This window comes from Aulonocara stuartgranti (assembly GCF_965226115.1).
Source record: "Aulonocara stuartgranti genome assembly, chromosome: 3".
NCBI classification, from domain to species: domain Eukaryota; kingdom Metazoa; phylum Chordata; class Actinopteri; order Cichliformes; family Cichlidae; genus Aulonocara; species Aulonocara stuartgranti.
In genome coordinates this window covers 47993012-48006121 of record NC_138941.1, presented here as the reverse complement: position 1 = coordinate 48006121, position 13110 = coordinate 47993012, and the positions used below count along the sequence as shown (strand labels likewise).

The window sequence follows — 13110 nt, the reverse complement described above, 5'->3', positions numbered from 1 at the left end:
TCACACCTGAACAGATGACAGCAGCATCCTGACCATGTTCACATCTGTTTGATCCAAATCCACTGTGCTGACACTCAGTTAGAGAACTTTCATTTCCTGAACAGGTGACATCATCAAGCCAAATCTGTCCAGTTCCTGCACCAAAGTGAGCTGATTGAGGAACTTCCAGTGCCGACCCACAGTTTATCTGTCTGCAAACCACCTCAGCATCATTTAAGTCCCAGCCATCATTACAGACTGTTCCCCAGCTGTTACTGTGATGTACTTCAACTCTGCCAGAACATCGAGTCGATCCAGATCCAGTTAATCTGATCACACCTTTTATGTAAAAGACATAACACAAACTATATTTCAATACATATCTTAAAGAAAATACAGATGCATAACACTCAAAAATACATTAACATGCAGTTTTTTTCATATCAGGAAGTCATGTCACCTGAACACATGACACCAACATCATATGAATGTAAACTGTAGTAGTAGGTGTAGTAGTTTCCCCATCCAGAGTGTTGACATTCAGTTACAGAACTTTCATTTCCTGAACAGCTCACACCACTGAGCCAGACCTGTCCAGTTCCTGCACCAAACTTATATGATGGGGTAGCTTGTAGTGCAGACCCACAGTTTATCTCTCTGCAAACCACCTCAGCATCGTTTAAGACCCAGTTATGATCAGAAACTGTTCCCCAGACATTATCATGATAAACTTCAACTCTGCCAGAGCATCGAGATGATCCAGAACCAGCTAATCTAATCAGATCTAAAAGGGAAAGAACATGAAAAACATTATAATAAATCCTTACATCAAAAAAGACTTAATGGAAGACACAAATGAACAGACTAACTGAATGTTTTCTCACCTGAACAGATGACAGCAGCATCCTGACCACGTACACAGCTGTTTGATCCAAATCCACTGTGCTGACACTCAGTCAAAGAACTTTCATTTCCTGAACAGGTCACATTGTCAAGCCAGATCTGTCCAGTTCCTGCACCAAAGTGAGCTGAATGAGGAACTTCCAGTGCCGACCCACAGTTTAACTGTCTGCAAACCACCTGAGCATCATTTAAGTCCCAGCCATCATCACAGACTGTTCCCCAGCTGTTATTGTGGTAAACTTCAACTCTTCCAGAACATCGAGTCGATCCAGATCCAGTTAAAATGATGGACACAGCTGAAAACAAAACACAGAGATTATATAAAGGGAACCAAACAAAGAATACTTTAAGTTTCCAGCCATAGATTCCAAGTTATAGCAGAACGGTAAACTGAAAGGTGTAATACTGTCAGTCCACACAGCTTTAACACTAATAAAACAGTCTATAAAAAGTCCAATGGATTCACTCCTGACCTACAAAGACATTCAGCTCCCAAATTTGAATATTGACAAAGTTTGTGAGGACTGCAGAACATCCACATTAAGAAAGTTAAAGCAGGCGACTTTGTTTGAATTGTTTCAATTACAAGACCTGAAAAGGACTAAGAAAACTTCAAGTTGCAGACTTTATCAAATCTTTCAGGGGTATGGTCTCCCTTGAACATGCACACACACACTTACACACACATACAGATGTCAGGCTGACTTTCCCTCTCTGAAATTATCTTCCATGTCCCGCTCATAAATGTTCATTTGAAACTATTAAAATGTTCCTTTAAGGTATTTAAATGAAATCTCTAATCTTATAAGTTATTTAAAAAGTAATGTATAGCTCTCTGGATCTGAGCTGCGTTTAAAGAGAAAGATGCAAACATTTTACCACTCAAATATTCTACAGTGTGGTTCTTGCACAGATGACTTTTATTGTTATTGTTAAGCACTTTGTGCAGCATCGGCTGTTGGAAATGTGCTATATAAATAAATCTGACCTTGACCTTGACCTTGACTTTGACTGTTCACACTGAATTTCATTATAAAACACACTAACAAGTGGAAGATGGAAGTCTAAAAAAAAGGTTGTTTTTACAGTGTTTAACATTCATCTGATGATCAGAAGAATATCTCACCTGAACAGATGACAGCAGCATCCTGACCATGTTCACATCTGTTTGATCCAAATCCACTGTGTTGACACTCAGTTAGAGAACTTTCATTTCCTGAACAGGTGACATTGTCAAGCCAAATCTGTCCAGTTCCTGCACCAAAGTGAGCTGATTGAGGAACTTCCAGTGCCGACCCACAGTTTAACTGTCTGCAAACCACCTCAGCATCATTTAAGTCCCAGCCATCATCACAGACTGTTCCCCAGCTGTTATTGTGATAAACTTCAACTCTGCCAGAACACCGACTTGATCCAGATCCAGTTAATCTGATTGGACCTTTTAATGAAAAACATGTGACACAAACGATGTTTTAATATATGTCTCTTAAAGAAAACAAAGATACATATCACACAAAAATACATTAACATGCAGTGTGTTCCATGCCAAAAAGTGATGTCACCTGAACAGATGACACCAGCATCAGAATAATGTCCATTGTAGTAGTAGTTGTAGTAGTAGTAGTAGTAGTAGTAGTAGGGGTTTCCCCATCCAGGGTGTTGACATTCAGTTAGAGAACTTTCATTTCCTGAACAGCTCACACCACTGAGCCAGATCTGTCCAGTTCCTGCACCAAAGTAAGCTGATCGAGGAGCTTGTAGTGCAGACCCACAGTTTAACTGTCTGCAAACCACCTCGGCATCATTTAAGTCCCAGTTATAATCAGAGACTGTTCCCCAGACATTATCATGATAAACTTCAACTCTGCCAGAACATCGGCTCGATCCAGAACCAGCCAACCTGATCAGATCTAAAAGGCAAAGAACATGAAAAAAAGTTAAATACAGCCTTACCTCAAAAAAGACTATCTTGCAATATCATGTTGATCCAGCAGTTTTCACACCTGAACAGATGACAGCAGCATCCTGACCATGTTCACATCTGTTTGATCCAAATCCACTGTGCTGACACTCAGTTAGAGAACTTTCATTTCCTGAACAGGTCACATGATCAAGCCAAATCTGTCCAGTTCCTGCACCAAAGTGAGCTGATTGAGGAACTTCCAGTGCCGACCCACAGTTTAACTGTCTGCAAACCACCTCAGCATCATTTAAGTCCCAGCCATCATCACAGACTGTTCCCCAGCTGTTATTGTGGTAAACTTCAACTCTTCCAGAACATCGAGTCGATCCAGATCCAGTTAAAATGATGGACACAGCTGAAAACAAAACACAGAGAAGATATGAAGGGGACCAAACAAACAATACTTTAAGTTTCCAGCCATAGATTCCAAGTTATAGCAGAACGGTAAACTGAAAGGTGTAATACTGTCAGTCCACACAGCTTTAACACTAATAAAACAGTCTATAAAAAGTCCAATGGATTCACTCCTGATCTACAAAGACATTCAGCTCCCAAATTTGTATTATGACAGAGTTTGTGAGGACTGCAGAACATCCACATTAAGAAAGTTGAAGCAGGAGACTTTGTTTGAATTGTTTCAATTACAAGACCTGAAAAGAACTAAGAAAACTTCAAGTTGCAGACTTTATCAAATCTTTCAGGGGTATGGTCTCCCTTAATCATGCACACACACACTCACACACAGACACACACTCACGCACAGACACACACACACACACACACACAAGCCCGTTCAGCAATCTTAGTGAGGACCTTCATTGACATAATGCTTTCCCTTGCCCAGGGGTCAGCAACCTTTAACACCCAAAGAGCCACTTGGACCCAGTTTTCACGCAAAAGAAAACACTGGGAGCCGCAAATACTTTTTGACATCTAAAATGAAGATAACACTGTATATATTGGGTTTTTTTTACCTTTATGCTTTGTGTGAACAACTAAAGTAAGTAAGTAAAGTTTATTTATTAAGCGCTTTTCACAGACAGGCAGTCACAAAGCGCTGTACACAAATATTAAAATAAACAATACAATCAATAGACATTATACACAATGTAAAAGATCAAATGTAAATAATATAAAGAATATAAAATACGTAGATCAACAAAAGGCTTGTTTGAACAGAAAAGTTAAACTGCTTTTTAAAAGAATCCACAGAGCAACTAAGGTGCGTTACTTGTGAAATCCATGAAGTGCTAATGAGAAAATTACATTTTATTTATGTAATTAACACATTTTGAACTCTTAAAGAAATATAACAAAAGGAAAGACACCCAGCTGAACTAAAATGATCCATGTAGCAAACAAAAAAACTGTTGTGAGCCGCCACCCTTATATCGCCTTTGGGCTTTTGGAGCCTTGACCTGACTTTTAAAAAATAATTGGAAAAAAAGAACTATGCTGCTAAAAGATGAAAAATGGATATTTGCATAATTCTGCCTAAATATGTATTTTACCTGGTTAATGTGTGTGGCGGGGCGTGGTCTGCAGTGCCGCTGCATGGGAGTCGGACGCACCTGAGCGGCACCCGCAGTCACGCCTCGTCGCCTCAAAGTCTGTGCTCTCTCTGCTGTTGCTTTGGTGTGTGTCGGGCTGTGAGCTGAAAAGCTACAGCCGGCTGTATGCGTACAACAACCGTGTGTGAAAAGTGGTCGATAAAGAGATGCTGAAAAGCATGTTGATGGAAACATCGTCGGGTCTGCCGTGATATGTTTACAATAAGACTTATGGTCCCGAACCTCTGCGCACAGCGCCTGCAAATCGGGGCTGCATGAAGTCACTTTCATCTTCACGCAGGACTGTAAGCTGTCATCTGTGAGGCATGAGCGGTGTTTGTTTTTAACATAGTTCACGGTGGAGAACAGCTAACGACATAATAAGGATCAGAAGATCCATAATTGGCCTACCTGGGGTCGAAAGCCTCGATAAATGCACAGCGTTTCGGCGGGTATACTGGCTTCCGCGAGTGTGACGCTTATTTTGAGCGATGAAAAAAATAATAAGATATAATTTTATTTTTATATTTCAAAATCACAATAATCTTCCAATTTAGAACTACAAGTTAAAAAAAGAACTAAACACAAATAATATACACTTCAGCTAAATACTTCAAATTTAATTTCCCAAACCACCCAGAGCCGCAAAATAAAGACTAAAGAGCCGCATGAGGCTCCGGAGCCGCGGGTTGCCGACCCCTGGCCTAACCGTAGCCCTTACCCTAAACCTAACCATAACCTAATTGTAACCCTGACACTAAAACCACATTTTGAGCATCAAGAATGCCTTTACAAGCCTTCAAACTTTTGAGGACCGGTTTGTGTGTTCTCACAAGTGACTGTTGGTTCTCACAAGTGTAGTAGAATAAAGATGTCGGTCCTCACAAAGATAGATATACAGGAACACACACACACACACACATATGTCAGGCTGACTTTCCCTCTCTGAAAATATCTTCCATGTCCCGCTCATAAATGTTCATTTGAAACTATTAAAATGTTCCTTTAAGGTATTTAAATGAAATCTCTAATCTTATAAGTTATTTAAAAAGTAATGTATAGCTCTCTGGATCTGAGCTGCGTTTAAAGAGAAAGATGCAAACATTTTACCACTCAAATATTCTACAGTGTGGTTCTTGCACAGGTGAGTTTGACTGTTCACACTGAATTTCATTATAAAACACACTAATAAGTGGAAGACGGAAGTCTAAAAAAAAGGTTATTTTTACAGTGTTTAACATTCATCAGATCATCAAAAGAATATCTCACCTGAACAGATGACAGCAGCATCCTGACCATGTTCACATCTGTTTGATCCAAATCCACTGTGCTGACACTCAGTTAGAGAACTTTCATTTCCTGAACAGGTCACATTGTCAAGCCAAATCTGTCCAGTTCCTGCACCAAAGTGAGCTGATTGAGGAACTTCCAGTGCCGACCCACAGTTTAACTGTCTGCAAACCACTTCAGCATCATTTAAGTCCCAGCCATCATCACAGACTGTTCCCCAGCTGTTATTGTGGTAAACTTCAACTCTGCCAGAACATCGACTTGATCCAGATCCAGTTAATCTGATTGGACCTTTTAATGAAAAACATGTGACACAAACGATGTTTTAATATATGTAGGTTAAAGAAAACAAAGATACATATCACACAAAAATACATTAACATGCAGTATGTTCCATGTCAAAAAGTGATGTCACCTGAACAGATGACACCAGCATCAAAATAATGTATATTGTTGTAGTAGTAGTAGTAGTAGTAGTAGTTTCCCCATCCAGAGTGTTGACATTCAGTTAGAGAACTTTCATTTCCTGAACAGCTCACACCACTGAGCCAGATCTGTCCAGTTCCTGCACCAAAGTAAGCTGATCGAGGAGCTTGTAGTGCAGACCCACAGTTTAACTGTCTGCAAACCACCTCAGCATCATTTAGATCCCAGTTATGATCAGAAACTGTTCCCCAGACTTTATTGTGAAAGATTTCAACTCTGCCAGAACATCGGCTCGATCCAGAACCAGCTAATCTAATCAGATCTAAAAGGGAAAGAACATGAAAAACATTATAATAAATCCTTACATCAAAAAAGACTTAATGGAAGACACAAATGAACAGTCTAACTGACAGTTTTCTCACCTGAACAGATGACAGCAGCATCCTGACCATGTTCACATCTGTTTGATCCAAATGCACTGTGCTGACACTCAGTTAGAGAACTTTCACTTCCTGAACACGTCACATTGTCAAGCCAAATCTGTCCAGTTCCTGCACCAAAGTGAGCTGATTGAGGAACTTCCAGTGCCGACCCACAGTTTATGTGTCGGCAAACCACCTGAGCATCATTTAAGCCCCAGCCATCATCACAGACTGTTCCCCAGCTGTTATTGTGATAAACTTCAACCCTACCAGAACATCGAGTCGATCCAGATCCAGTTAATCTGATCACACCTTTTATGTAAAAGACATAACACAAACTATATTTCAATACATATCTTAAAGAAAATACAGATGCATAACACTCAAAAATACATTAACATGCAGTTTTTTCATATCAAGAAGTCATGTCACCTGAACACATGACACCAACATCATAAGAATGTAAACTGTAGTAGTTGTTGTAGTAGTTTCCCCATCCAGAGTGTTGACATTCAGTTACAGAACTTTCATTTCCTGAACAGCTCACACCACTGAGCCAGACCTGTCCAGTTCCTGCACCAAACTTATATGATGGGGTAGCTTGTAGTGCAGACCCACAGTTTATCTCTCTGCAAACCACCTCAGCATCGTTTAAGACCCAGTTATGATCAGAAACTGTTCCCCAGACATTATCATGATAAACTTCAACTCTGCCAGAGCATCGAGATGATCCAGAACCAGCTAATCTAATCAGATCTAAAAGGGAAAGAACATGAAAAACATTATAATAAAACCTTACATCAAAAAAGACTTAATGGAAGACACAAATGAACAGACTAACTGAATGTTTTCTCACCTGAACAGATGACAGCAGCATCCTGACCATGTTCACATCTGTTTGATCCAAATCCACTGTGCTGACACTCAGTTAGAGAACTTTCATTTCCTGAACAGGTCACATGATCAAGCCAGATCTGTCCAGTTCCTGCACCAAAGTGAGCTGATTGAGGAACTTCCAGTGCCGACCCACAGTTTAACTGTCTGCAAACCACTCCAGCATCATTTAAGTCCCAGCCATCATCACAGACTGTTCCCCAGCTGTTATTGTGGTAAACTTCAACTCTTCCAGAACATCGAGTCGATCCAGATCCAGTTAAAATGATGGACACAGCTGAAAACAAAATACAGAGAAGATATGAAGGGGACCAAAAATAGAATACTTTTAGTTTCCAGCCATAGATTCCAAGTTATAGCAGAACGATAAACTGAAAGGTGTAATACTGTCAGTCCACACAGCTTTAACACTAATAAAACAGTCTATAAAAAGTCCAATGGATTCACTCCTGACCTACAAAGACATTCAGCTCCAAAATTTGTATTATGACAAAGTTTGTGAGGACTGCAGAACATCCACATTAAGAAAGTTGAAGCAGGCAACTTTGTTTGAATTGCTTCAAGATCAAAACTTCAAGTTGCAGCCTTTATCAAATCTTTCAGGGGTATGGTCTCCCTTAAACACACACATACAGACTCACTCACAGACACACACACACAGATGACAGGCTGACTTTCCCTCTGAAAAGATCTTCCATGTCCCGCTCATAAATGTTCATTTGAAACTATTAAAATGTTCCTTTAAGGTATTTAAAATGAAATCTGTCATCTTGTAAGTTATTAACAAGTAATGTATACATCTCTCTGGATCTGAGCCGCGTTTATAGAGAAAGATGCAAACGTTTTACCGCTTAAATATTCAACAGTTTGGTTCTTGCACAGATGACTTTGACTGTTCACACTGAATTTCATTATAAAACACACTAATAAGTGGAAGACGGAAGTCTAAAAAAAAGGTTGTTTTTACAGTGTTTAACATTCATCAGATCATCAAAAGAATATCTCACCTGAACAGATGACAGCAGCATCCTGACCATGTTCACATGTGTTTGAACCAAATCCACTGTGTTGACACTCAGTTAGAGAACTTTCATTTCCTGAACAGGTCACATTGTCAAGCCAAATCTGTCCAGTTCCTGCACCAAAGTGAGCTGATTGAGGAACTTCCAGTGCAGACCCACAGTTTATCTGTCTGCAAACCACCTGAGCATCATTTAAGTCCCAGCCATCATCACAGACTGTTCCCCAGCTGTTATTGTGATAAACTTCAACTCTGCCAGAACATCGACTTGATCCAGATCCAGTTAATCTGATTGGACCTTTTAATGAAAAACATGTGACACAAACGATGTTTTAATATATGTCCCTTAAAGAAAACAAAGATATATATCACACAAAATACATTAACATGGAGTGTGTTCCATGCCAAAAAGTGATGTCACCTGAACAGATGACACCAGCATCAGAATAATGTCCATTGTAGTTGTGGTAGTAGTAGTTTCCCCATCCAAAGTGCTGACATTCAGTTAGAGAACTTTCATTTCCTGAACAGCTCACACCACTGAGCCAAATCTGACCAGTTCCTGCACCAAAGTAAGCTGATCGAGGAGCTTGTAGTGCAGACCCACAGTTTAACTGTCTGCAAACCACCTCAGCATCATTTAGGTCCCAGTTATAATCAGAGACTGTTCCCCAGACGTTATTGTGAAAGATTTCAACTCTGCCAGAACATCGGCTCGATCCAGAACCGGCCAACCTGATCAGATCTAAAAGGCAAAGAACATGAAAAGCAGTTAAATACAGCCTTACCTCAAAAATGACTATCTTGCAATATCATGTTGATCCAGCAGTTTTCACACCTGAACAGATGACAGCAGCATCCTGACCATGTTCACATGTGTTTGATCCAAATCCACTGTGTTGACAGTCAGTCAGAGAACTTTCATTTCCCGAACAGGTCACATCATCAAGCCAAATCTGTCCAGTTCCTGCACCAAAGTAAGCCGATCGAGGAGCTTGTAGTGCTGTCCCACAGTTTATCTGTCTGCAAACCACCTCAGCATCATTTAAGCCCCAGCCATCATCACAGACTGTTCCCCAGCTGTTATTGTGATAAACTTCAACCCTGCCAGAACATCGAGTCGATCCAGATCCAATTAATCTGATCACACCTTGTATATAAAAAGATATAACACAAACTATATTTCAATATACATCCCTTAAAGAAAATATAGATGCATAACAGTCAAAAACACAGTGACGTGCAGTATTAGGTCTTCGTATCGCAATTGATTTCTATAATTTATTCAATACCAATTCGATTCAATTTTGACTCAGAAAAATCAGAAATATTATAATTATCATGATCATCATTATCATGTACATAACTATATTTTTATATCTATGTATAAAAATAAAGGTGACAAGCATGGAAATTCGTAAGAGGTGTAAACACCACAGCAGATGTGTCACTGTACTGGGTCACGGACCCAGTGCTTTGTGTTTATTGGTGAACTGACAGTTCAGATTATTATTAGGAGTTATGGTTCTCTGGTTACGGTACATCCCTGGATTGTGGTTTCTGTTTTGTGTCATCTCTGTTCTTCAGGTTCCTAGATTTCCTTTATCTTTTTTCTTTTCTTTGTAGTGTGTAAAGTGTAAACAGCAGTAAATACTAAATATTGAATGCTGTTGTGCAGCACGCAGGACCGACAGCACACAATGTGCTTTGAAGTAGCAGTCAAGAAAGGTGTAGTTTATCTCTATGAACAGTGAACACCCAAGTGCACACCTGTGTGGATCAGCACGCTCATATTCAAAAGGTTTCCCCATGTAACGGTCTGCTAAAGGGTGTAGAGAGCCATAGCCCCACCCCCCAGGGCATGAAGCAGGCATGGAGGAGATCTAGGCTCCAGACATCCAGAGACCCCAGAGTGCGAGAGCCCAAGGAGGACCACCGGAGGGGCATCCGTGCCACCCTCCTGGGAAGAGCTGAGGAGAGCCCAAGATGAGGGGTCACCCAGTAGCCACGGAGCAGAAACCAGAGGGGGCTGCACTGGCGTGCCCGCCGGCTCTGCCGGCAGCCAGCTGTGCCTAAGTGAATCAAGCCTCAGGCCCAGAGGCCGGAGGCCCAACGGCCCCCTACGCCCCGGAAAAGGCCTGACCACACAACAGTCGCCAGGCCCCGCCAAGTAGCCACCGGGTGTGAGCTGGTACATACCTGAGCGCCCAGCCCCAGACACCAAGAACCACCAACGCACCAACCCCTGAGGGCATCAGTCACCGGCAGGGAGTATGGTGAGGGGAGATAGGCCTCCACACTTTGGAGGGCCTGGGAGTTCCCAGAGAGGTGGAGTCTAAGATCCGACCTGACATATAGACACAGACAAACAGGCATACACAGACACAAACATGCATTCCCACCCTCATGCACACATATACAAATACTCAGCACTCACCCAATGTAAGGATATACATAAATGGACATGTACACACAATCACACTCCCCAAACATACTCTATACCCCAGGTCCAGGTATCCACGCCCCCAGAGGGGGAAACGGCACCTAGACCCAGGAGATGTTACCCTTTCCCCCGGGGTGGAGGCAAGCAGACCGCCCCAGGCTCCACAGCAGCAGGGAGGCCCAAGATCCCAAACGAACGGCCAATACCTCCTCCCAGCCCCCCTGCCCCGATGGCCAGCAGAGAATAGGGGTGTGTGAAGACCCCAAACCTCCCTCCTCTCGCTCATGTGTAGTGTTGCTGCGTGTTGTTCTAAAGTGCATTTGAAACACAGGAGAGCATGGTGCTGCTGCCAGAGATTAGCAGGTGTTAGCACGGTCCCTCCCGAGCCACAACCAGAGCCACTAACCAGGTTATGACCACAAACCCCAGGTTAAGCCCTCCAGGCAAAGGCGGGACCAAACCACAACCCCCCAGCCCCGCTATGTGATGGAGCCGATCACAGGAGCCCAGAGGGATTGATCTAATGTGGTGGCAGAGGCTGTCTCGAGACTAATGTGATCTATTAGATTGTTTCTATATTGGCTAGAATTAAGATTATTTTTATTTTTCCAGTTCATGAGGACCGTTTTCTTGGCAATGCATAGGGCAGTAAAAACATGTGGGCTGTATTAGTTTCTGTAGTGACATCATCCAATTTGCCCATCAAGCACACTAAAGGGGAGGTTGGAATTTTACATTTCAGACACTTTGATAAGTCTTTACATATCCCACGCCAAAACTTCTGCACTGGTGGACAGAACCAAAGAGCGTGCATGTAATTGTCTGGTGTATTGCCTTGACAGTGTGAGCAGTTGTTGGAAGATGTAAAGCCCATCTGGAACATCCGATGACCTGTATAGTGCACTCTATGTAGTATTTTGTATTGTATTAATTGCAGACTGGGATTTCTAATCAATTTAAATGTTTTTAAGCATACCTGAGACCAGAAGTTTTGGTCTAAGCTGACTGATAAATCCGCTTCCCACTTTGCAATAGGAAGAGATATTGATTCATCTATTTTAGAAAGTGTTCTGTATATTTTAGACAATAATTTGGGGGCACTTAAGAGTAATAAAATGTACCGCACTTGGTGGTGTTTGTAATTCAACTTGACTGAGGTTAAATTTCTTTTTTATTATGGATTTAATTTGTTGATATTCTAAAAATCTTTTCTTGTTGATCCCATATTGTATAACTAGTCTGTCAAATGGAATAAAGTCTGTTCCTTCTAATATATGTTCCAAGTATTTAATTCCTTTACAACTCCATTCTGGAAAATTAATCATATTATTGTTTTGTAATATGTCAGGGTTATTCCAGATAGGTGTACATTTGCATGGGATTAATGAAGACTCCGTTATTTTTAGAAACTCTCACCATGCTGTCAGAGAAGAGCTGATGCTGACGCTTTTAAAGCATTCATGTCTTTTGATGTTTGAGCTGATAAATGGTAGGTCTGAAATCTCTAGATTATTGCATAGTGCCTGTTCAACCTCTAGCCAGGGCTCATCTAAGAAGGTATGTTTTAACCATCCTGAGATTAACTGAAGCCTGTTGGCTAGGAAGTATTGTTGAAAGTTTGGCACATCTAATCCTCCTTTATCCTTGGTTCTTTGTAGCGTTTTTAAACTGATACGCGGGGGTTTATGTTTCTAAAGGAATTTAGAAATATACGAATCCAGAGATCTGAATCAATCTTGTGATGGCTTGTTGGGGATCATTGAAAATAAGTAATTTATTTTTGGCAAGACCATCATTTTTATAGTGGCGACCCTTCCCATGAGTGATATGGGTAGAGATTTCCATCTAGTCAGATCACCTTCTACTTTCTTTAGAAGTGGGATGTGGTTTAATTTAGTTAAGTCTGAAAGCTTAGGAGAGACATTAATACCTAAATATTTAATATTTCCAGATTGTAGTGGGGCAGAAGAAGAATTATGGAAGGAGCAGTTAAAATCTACAGAAGAACTGTAGATTTTGATCTTGAAAACCAGTTTATTAGAGTAATTACCTCAGAAAGGTTGGTTTGTGAGCTTTGGAGAAAAAGCAACACATCATCCGCATAGAGACTGATTTTATGTTCTACGTTCTTACATTTTATGCCCTTAATTGTTGTAGCTTGTCTAAGTGCTGCTGCTAGTGGTTCGATAAAAATTGCAAAAAGTGAAGGGGAGAGTGGG

At 41.0% G+C, this 13110-nt stretch overlaps 1 protein-coding gene across 1 annotated transcript in view; it reads right to left on the bottom strand.

Moving 5' to 3' along the window:
- The window catches only part of LOC309697527 (uncharacterized protein), a 125953-nt gene that overhangs the window by 97992 nt on the left and 14851 nt on the right, over positions 1 to 13110 (bottom strand). Inside the window, exons 5-18 of the mRNA XM_082519495.1 lie at positions 9287 to 9598; positions 8870 to 9193; positions 8435 to 8746; positions 7390 to 7704; positions 6966 to 7289; positions 6534 to 6845; positions 6101 to 6433; positions 5665 to 5976; positions 2886 to 3200; positions 2445 to 2792; positions 2009 to 2320; positions 864 to 1178; positions 440 to 763; positions 7 to 318 (exon numbers count right to left, since the gene is read on the bottom strand). Coding sequence (XP_082375621.1) covers positions 7 to 318; positions 440 to 763; positions 864 to 1178; positions 2009 to 2320; positions 2445 to 2792; positions 2886 to 3200; positions 5665 to 5976; positions 6101 to 6433; positions 6534 to 6845; positions 6966 to 7289; positions 7390 to 7704; positions 8435 to 8746; positions 8870 to 9193; positions 9287 to 9598 — 4470 coding nt within the window. The remainder of the gene's footprint in view (positions 1 to 6; positions 319 to 439; positions 764 to 863; positions 1179 to 2008; positions 2321 to 2444; positions 2793 to 2885; positions 3201 to 5664; positions 5977 to 6100; positions 6434 to 6533; positions 6846 to 6965; positions 7290 to 7389; positions 7705 to 8434; positions 8747 to 8869; positions 9194 to 9286; positions 9599 to 13110) is intronic.